The sequence below is a fragment of the Octopus bimaculoides genome, chromosome 6 (genome assembly GCF_001194135.2).
Source record: "Octopus bimaculoides isolate UCB-OBI-ISO-001 chromosome 6, ASM119413v2, whole genome shotgun sequence".
NCBI classification, from domain to species: Eukaryota; Metazoa; Mollusca; class Cephalopoda; order Octopoda; family Octopodidae; genus Octopus; species Octopus bimaculoides.
Window position 1 is genome coordinate 115,088,976 of NC_068986.1, and position 9,371 is coordinate 115,098,346.

At 39.3% G+C, this 9,371-nt stretch overlaps 1 protein-coding gene across 1 annotated transcript in view; it reads right to left on the reverse strand.

Moving 5' to 3' along the window:
* LOC106872073 (cysteine-rich motor neuron 1 protein) overlaps positions 1-9,371 on the reverse strand; it is a 92,458-nt gene that overhangs the window by 23,005 nt on the left and 60,082 nt on the right. The window contains exon 3 of the mRNA XM_052968507.1: positions 6,816-7,082. Within this exon, the coding sequence (XP_052824467.1) occupies positions 6,816-7,082 (267 nt within the window). The remainder of the gene's footprint in view (positions 1-6,815; positions 7,083-9,371) is intronic.

Consider the following 9,371-nt stretch of genomic DNA (forward strand, 5'->3'; position numbering starts at 1 on the left):
GTGTAGTGGGTGCTTTTACGTGTCACCCGCACGAAGGCCAGTCAGGCGGTACTGGCAACGGCCACGCTCGAAATAGTATCATTTAAAATAGTTTGATTAGGTGCTCAGATACATGTGTGTGTGTGTGTGCATGCATGCATAAATATATGCACTCATCTGACCAGTGCACCCATGGAAAAATGGCCGTTAAACAATGATGATGATGATGATGATGATGATGATGATGATGATGATATATATATATATATATATATATATATATATAAATACACAAACACATATCAATCTATCTATTTATCTGTCTATATATATATCTATACACACACACATATACAGTTAAAATTTACAGGAAAACAAAAGATGAAGATAGGTATATGAACAACAAGCAGGTGTATTAGTTTAATGCTAGGGAAAAATGAAAAAGTCTTTTATGTTTTGAGCCTATGCTCTTCGACAGAAAGGAACACAATGAAATAAACAGAGAGAGAGAGTAAAAAAACTTGTGGATTTAGTAGTTAAAAGAGTGAAAGAGAGAGAGAGAGAGAGAGAGAGAGAGAGAGAGGTAAATAGACACATAGATATACACACTCCACACGAATAGATTTCATTATTGCTATGTCATACAGATTAACTTAACCTTTCATCCTTTCAGTATCAAAATAAAGTACCAGTCAAGTACTGGGGTCAATGTAATTGACTGTCCCACTTCACCTCAAAACGCTGCCTTTAGAACTAAATTAGAAATTATTATTATTATTATTATTATACTTATTATTATTTTCCAAAGTCATATGAAATAATACGTCTTAAAATTAGCTCCATCACGAGGAACATCACAGTCACACCATGCTTTCCACTCTGCAGAGATGAGGCTTCAGAAACGCAGTTTAATTTCCACTTATGCTACAGTTATATTTTACGCATTACAAAACTGCTCTCATGCTACATGTGATTAATAAACATTATGCAACACCATATAAACTGAATTTGGAAAGACAGTGGATATTGTGTTTAACAATACATTAATAGCAGCCACTTACTGAACATCATTCATTAAATTCCATATATTAATTAGTATTTTTATAATGAGACTGAAATCATTTACTTCTTGGTTTAATGAATAATAATGTCAGTTTTAGTTCATCTCTTGCCTATCCAGAGGCCACATTCCTGTTATTTGCACTAGTATCAAAAGCAGTGGCTCTAGACCCTTTTAATATCAGGGCCAAATCTAGACCTGGATTTTTTTAGGGGGCTGCACCACAAAAAAGTAAAACAAAAGTCTATTAAAGGAACATATATTAAATTTATAGAGAGAAGACTGTCAAGGGTCACCAGAAGGATGCTTGAGGGCCACATGAGGATCAGGGAGCTGTGGTTGGTAACTGCTGATCTAGTCTTCTTCAGTTGTGGCTTGTTAAGGGTTTTCTGCACCTGTAAAGTTCCTTGCAGACATGGACATGGTTTACATGTGGGACAACTAGCAGCTGCCCATGCATGCATGTCCACTCCCACCTCTCCTCATGCCACCAATGATGTCTGAGGGGAAACCCAAGGTCAATACAGTTTCTTTGTTATTGTTATCACAGATGTGACCACCAGACTGCAAAGACCAGGTACAGTTTCCATAAAACATCCTCTCTGTTTTCCATTACAGTTCTATAATTCCACCACCCAGAACTGGTACCCTTTAAACAATCTGGAAAGGATAAAATTAAACTCAGAATGTAGGGAGTCGTGAGAAACTATAGTTTTAAATTTTGGAATAATGACAACAATGTTAGGTGAGGGGTCAATCAATTACATCAAACCCAAATCCCAACCGATACTTCTGTCACTGACCCCAAATGGATGAAAGGCAAAGTTGACCTTGGTAGAATTGGTGCTCAGAATGTAGAGAACTGGAAGAAATTCCATTGAGCATTTTGTCTGCTGTGCTTAAGATTCTGTCAGCTTGCCACCTTAGGTCATAAGAAATAATGCAAGACATTTCCATCTAGTTTTTATAATGATTCTTCAATTTGACTATACATATATGTAAATATATATATGTATGTATATCATCATCATCAAAAAAAAAAAAAAAAAAAAAAAAAAAATATATATGTGTGTGTGTGTGTGTTTATACACACACACAACAGGTTTCTTTTAGTTTCCGTCTACATAATTCACTCATAAGGCTTTGGCTGGACCAGGGCTATAGTGGAAGACACTTGCCCAAGGTGCCATGCAGTGGGACTGAACTCGGATCCAAGTGGTCAGGAAGCAAATTTCTTACCACAATGATCAAATAATCAAAACTGCTTTGATATATATATATAGAGAGAGAAGCTTTGTTTTGTATGTCCTTCACATCACTAGTCTATAATCTATTTGCTCTATAAACCTTGGACAGGCCAGTATTGAAGTTTGTATTCTACAAAGCAGAATATATTGAGATGTATTCCTAAGTAATATTAATTTGTCAGCCTGTCTAGCTATCTCTTGCTACTATATTTAAATCACCACCACCACCACCACCACCACCACCACCGCCGCCGCCAGGGAGATAATGTACAGATTACCTTTACCACTATCACCTCCTCCTCCACCATCATCATACAGATGCCATCATACAAAGACGCAGAAATGTAAAGAATCTCAATGTCATTACATTTAACAAGACATTCGCAGGTGTGGGAGGAGTGGTGGCAGGTAACTGTTATAGTGGTAGTGGTAACTGTGGTGAAGTCAGTGGTGGTGGTGGTGGTGGTGGTGGTGGTGGTGGTGGGTTAATGTTATACAAATGTTAATATCATACACATTGGCAGAATCTGTAGAGCATCAGATAAAATGCTTTCTGTTATTTGTTTTTGGTTCTTGAGGTTCTAAGTTCAAATTCCACCAAGGTTAACTTTGCTTTTCATCTTTTAGGGAATTGGGGGGTGTTAATAAAATACCAGTTAAATTTTGGGGGTCAGTTTAATTGCTTAAATCCTTTCCACAACTTTCTGGAAATGTACCTGTATTAAAAACTGGGTGGTTGGATTAGAAGGATCTGTTCAATGTTGGACAAAGTGCCTTCTGGTTATTTAGGGATGGTTCTTTGCTTTCTGATTTCAAATCCCGTCAATGTAAACTTTGTAATTCATTCTTTCGAGGTCAATAAAATTATTTTATTTCTTTCTTTCTTATCTTTTATGTAAATCCTCTCACAAACTGTCTATTCTTCTGACATCCCCCTCACCTATGCCCAGGTGGCTAACAAAAGAAATTATTACTATTATTATTATTATGATTATTATTCAAATGCTGTCAAGGCTGACTTTGCCTCTCATCTTTTGGAGTTGATAAAATACATACCAGTTAAATACTGGGGGTTGATGTAACTGATTATCTCTCTCCCCACAAATTTCAGGCCTTGTGCCTATAGTAGAAAGGGTTATTACTACTATTATTATTATTATTATTATTTATTATCATTATTATTATCGGTGAGTTGGCAGAATTGTAGGCATGCCAGACAAAGTGCCTAGTGGTATTTCATCTGTCTTTATGTTCTGAGTTCAAATTCTACCGTGGTCGACTTTACCTTTCATCCTTTGGGGGTTGATAAAACAGGTACCAGTCGAGCATCCAGTGTTGATATAATTAAGTTCCCACCCACCTAAAAAAAAAAAAAAAATTGCTGGCCCTGTGCCAAAATTTGAAACCATAACTATTACTGGTGAGCTGGCAGACTGGCAGAATCACAAGTCTGTCACATAAAATGTTTAAATGGTATTTCTTCAGCTTCTTTATATTCTTTTCTACTCTAGGCTCAAGGCCCAAAATTTTGGGAGAGGGGGCCAGTCGATTAGATCGACCCAAGTACGCAACTGGTATTTAGTTTATCGACCCTGAAAGGATAAAAGGCAAAGTCGACCTTGGTGGAATTTGAACTCAGAATGTAAAGACAGACGAAATACCACCAAGCATTTTGCCTGGCATGCTACCATTTCTGCCGGCTCCCTGCCTTCTGGTTCTTTATATTCTGTGGATTCAAATACTTTTAAAATCAACTTTTGCCCTTTTAAGGACATCAAAATAAAGTATTTCTTTTCTCTCAAAATTACTGATCTTCAACCTAAATTAGAAACAATTGTTATTATTGTTACAGGGGTTACTATTGTAGTCTAATCAGAGCGGGAATATCAAATGATACAAACAAAACCCTTTATATGCATCAGGGGCAATCCAACACATTGAACAGAAGTAACTCCATCACACAGAGTAGTGATAATCATCTCTGATACAGTGGTTAATCTTCCTCATGGTGACATAAGGAGAAGATAATCCTTCATAATTTCACAGCTTCTTCAAACTATCATAAACTATAAAATATACGAAGTCTATCATTTAGGATCAATAGTTAATAGACCTCCAGGGATCATTTTGTGGTCATCCTGTCTTTACTGTGGGACATTTTGTTCTAATATTGGTTTAAAATTTTGGCACAAGGCCAGAAATTTGGGAAGAGAGGGTCAGTCAGTTATATGGATCCTGGTTTCTACTGATAAATATTTTATCAACCCTGGAAGGATCATCATCATCATCATCATCACCACCACTGCCAACACCACCGTTTAACGTATATTTTCCATGCTGGCACGGATTGGACAGTTCAACCGGGGTCTGGGAAGCCAGGAGGCTGCCCTAGGCCCCAATCTGATCTGGCAGTGTTTCTACAGCTGGATGCCCTTCTTAATGCCAGCCATGCTTTTTTACGTGCCACCGGCACAGGGGCCAGAGGGGGCTGGCAATGACCACGATCAGTTGGTTCCTTTTTACGTGCCACTGGCACGGAAGCCAGTCAAGGCAGCGCTGGCATCGATCACGTTCAGATGGTGCCTTTTAGGTGCCACCGGCATGGGGATCACAACTACAATTTCCATTTAATTTTGATGATTTTGATGTTGATCGACTTCCATAGAATTTGAACTCAGAACCTGCTGAAGCATTTTGTCCAGCATGCTAACGATTCCAGTTGTCTTACTTTGTCCTAACACTGACAACTTAAACGTTCAGGTTTGTTAAGTAGTAGGACATAGGACAAACACATAACCTCCATTACATTAGGACTTGTAGGTCCTTACACTGAAAGGTGATCTCAATTGAACAAGTGACCCTTACTTAGATTTATTTTTTTACCTGGCACAAAGTGATCTTGTTAGTGTTAGTTTGGTGGTGGTTGTTGTTGTTGTTGTTGTGGCACCTTTGTTGTCTTATCTTCTCACATACCCCCCTCCTCCCCCCCACACTCACAATAACAAGGAACAGTAAAAGTGTAACAAATGAATACATCAAAGACATCAACACAAACACCAACACACACAAAAACACCATCCCACTAGGTGGCTCCCCCTCCCTCACCCTATCAAAACCACTATTTAAAACCTAGCCACCACCACTTCCTACCCAACACAAACACCAGCTACACAGGTATGATATATATTTACCTGTTAGGCAAGCCAAGTCAAACCCCACCCCACTACCCCTTTCTTGCTTTAATACATGCAGTTCTGACACCTGGTTGTTTAGCCCTAGGTCAATCCTGATGGAGCAGACCTATGATCAAAAATATTCTGGATGTGACTGACTTGTCTTTTCTTTTTTAAGTTACCTTTAATTACACTGTTTAATGTGTCCTTCCCTTTCTTAAAAAGGTGGAGTGTCATTTGAGGGAAATTTGGCTGCTATTTCTACCAGATGGAAAGACCACAGAGAGGTTTCCTTATGACTTGATGGTGGTGTAGTGTAAGATGATAGGGGGGAAAGGGGAGAGAAGGTGGAGGGGAGAACATGAGATAAATTAAAACATGTCAACAGGTGCCCTCCCTAGTAAGGGGGTGGTGAGGAAGGTGATGTGTAAGGTGGTGGTGGAAGTGTGGAGTGTAAGGTAGTGGAGGAGGGTGGTGGAGGAGGGTGGTGGTGGTGGTGTGTGGGGTGTTTTGTTATTGTCATGTAAGGAATGTCTTGAGAATGGCTGGAATGTGACGAGACTAAAAGATATGTGAGACAATTGGACTTTGGTGCCTCCACACACGGTTCTAATGGTGGGTATGTTGTCTGTCTAAAGATTGAACACAATAAAGAGACATGTGGACCCTATTTTAAAGAAAGTAGGGAGTCTGTGAAGGGTAGAATGACCTTATCAACACAAACTACATTGTTGGTTTAAAACTATCATCATCATCTTGTCACTATCACCATCATCATCGTTTAGCATTCACTTTTCCATGCTTGGATGGAATTCATTGAAGCAGATTTTCTATAGCCAGATGCCCTTCCTGTCACCAACCCTTACCTGTTTCCAAGCAAAGTAATGCTTCCACATGTCCAGTTAGGTTTTTTTTCAAAGAAGATTGGAAATGGTGGGCACTGCTTGCATTATGGTGATACAACTATCAGATGATGTCAAAGCAGGGAGACACTAACACACACACACATACGTATACATACATATACACACATATACCTGATGGGCTTCTTTCAGTTTCCAATGATCAAATTCACTTAAAAGGATAGGCCCAGATCTACAGAAAACATCTGCCCAAGGTGCCATGCAGTGAGGCTGAACCAGGAACTTGCTAGAAATAGCAAATTACATCCTACCATTTTGAAAAAGAGAAAGAAAGACAGTCTTAAACAAACCCTAAAAATAGATGAGGTGGTCACTGTTGGAATACCTTTCATCAAAGGTCTTTTTCATCAAGTTAATCCTGGGGATTAAGCAACAAAACTTTTAACTCCTTACTCGCAAGATAACCCTAAAACAAAACCCCACACAAACTTACTGTTCCGTTTACAGACGAAGTTATCACAGCAATCTCCTGGCTTTCTGGAGCCATGGTGCACTCGCTGCGGCAGATATCCAACAATGCACTTTGGTATGTTGCAAGCATCCATATTGCACTGACAAGTGAGTCTCTCCTTGCAGCAGCTCTCCATCGATGCGCTTCCGGTTGCACCACTCACATTGGCCACAAGTAAAGAATCCCTCGGACACTGGTACTTTATTGTGGTATCACAGCCAACATTGCGACATGGATCGGGGATGTCACCTGAAAAACAGCAGACACACAGACAGATATATACTGATGGGCCATAACAGTAAATACATTGCAAAGCATGTTATGTGTGTGTGTATGAGTGTGAGAGTGTATATACAGTGTGTGTGTATGCAAAAGTAGGTGTACAGTTAAGTGTCACATCAATGTTATAATAATTAATTCATCAAGGTTATTAGCATATTAAATTAGTTAGTCTCAGTTTTGATATTTTCAGTGTCATTAAACATTAAAGTACATTTATCATTTCTACATCTCTCTAAAGGAGACTATGGCAGTCCAGAAAAATAGGACAAATGCTGCCACTGATTAGCTCCAAGAGGCCATGACCTCTAGCTAGCTATGTGACACACAAACCTGTGTCCATATATATAAACCTTTGAACAGTCAACAGCAATGCCTGCTGGATTCGACTACTCCACATTGATAAGGGGTAAATACCCCGAAACTAGTCTGTGGATGTCTGAACCAGTATGGGGAAGATGATGTCCTCACCTGTTTCAAGGTTGTAATGGACACAGGTTTGTGTGTCTCATAGCTAGCTAGAGGTAATGACCTCTTGGAGCTAATCAATGGCAGCATTTGTCCTATTTTTCTGGACTGCCATGTTAGCTTGGCAATAACTATTAATACATTTATCATAACTATAATAATAATTTTATCATAACTTTTAATTTTTTTTGATAAAAATAAAAGAGTATTGTACATGTTTTCCTTTCCTTTTTTTTTCTCATAACTTTATGCCTACTTTTGTACTACCCTGTATGTGCCTATGTGTGCATGCGTAAGTGTGTGAACGAACATGTATGTGTTTGAAGGTGTTTATGTATGTATTATCTGCAGCTTTTAGTGCTCCAAATTGGATATACAACTTATGCGGGTGTCTTTTAAAAAAACATTGGTTTAAAAAGCCACATCAGACGCCATGATGGTTCTAAGATATAGGTACAGGAGGAGGTCAAACACTGCATAACGGAGTAGACAACCACCATGTATGTATTAATATTTTTGAATGTTAAGATGGTGAGCTGGCAGAATCGTTAGCACACTGGGCGAAATGCTTAGCGGTATTTCGTCTGCCGTTATCATCTGAGTTCAAATTCCGCCGAGGTCGACTTAGTCTTTCATCCAACGGGGTCGATTAAATAAGTACCAGTTACGCACTGGGATCGATGTAATCGACTTAATCCCTTTGTCTGTCCTTGTTTGTCCCCTCTATGTTTAGCCCCTTGTGGGCAATAAAGAAATAAGAAACGTTAGCACGCCGGGCGAAATGCTTAGCGGTATTTCGTCTGCCGTTACGTTCTGAGTTCAAATTCTGCTGAGGTTGATTATGCCTCTCATCCTTTCAGGGTCGATAAATTAAGTACCAGTTGCGTACTGAGATCGAACTAATCGACAGGCTCCCTCCCCCAAAATTCGGGCCTTGTGCCTAGAGTAGAAAAGAATGCTTGAATGTTGTATGTGGGAGTGAGTGAATGTGTCTGTATGAGTGTGTGTGGATGAATGAGTGTATATGAGATTATGTGCATGAGTGTGTGTGTGTACTTTAACAACTCACGCCCCACCCCCGTGCAATGGTGGGTGCAACACCAGATATAATAAAGTATTCACCAGTTCATTCCTCCCTCTGCTTCCATGAATAAACGGAGAGGTTTTTGATTAGTTCACATCTAGTTTTACCACAGGGAAGGCCATTGTTTTCAATGAGCCCAATATATGACAGGTACTTATTGAAGGAGCCACTATGTGATCACCCTCTTGTTAGATAGAGTAACCAAACCATCCCCCAATTTGTCTTTTACTTGTTTCAGAATAAGTCCAGGGGTTGATTTCTTCTACTAAAAGGTGGTGCTCCAGCATGGCCACAGTCAAAATGACTGGAACAAGTAAAAGAATAGAAGTATACGTATATACTCATTTACTTGTTTCAGTCATTTGACTGTGGCCATGCTGGAGCACAGCCTCTAGTCGACCAAATCGACCCCAGGACTTATTTTTTGTAAGCCTAGTACTTATTCTATCGATCTCTTTTGCCGAACCATTAAGTTACGGAGACGTAAACACACCAGCATCGGTTGTCAAGCGATGTTGGGGGAACAAATAGACACAAACATATAAACATATACACACACATACATACATATATATCATCATCATCATCATCATCATCATCATCATCATCATCATCATCATCATCATCATCGTTTAACGTCCGCTTTCCATGCTAGCATGGGTTGGACGATTTGACTGAGGACTGGTGAAACCGGATGGCAACACCAG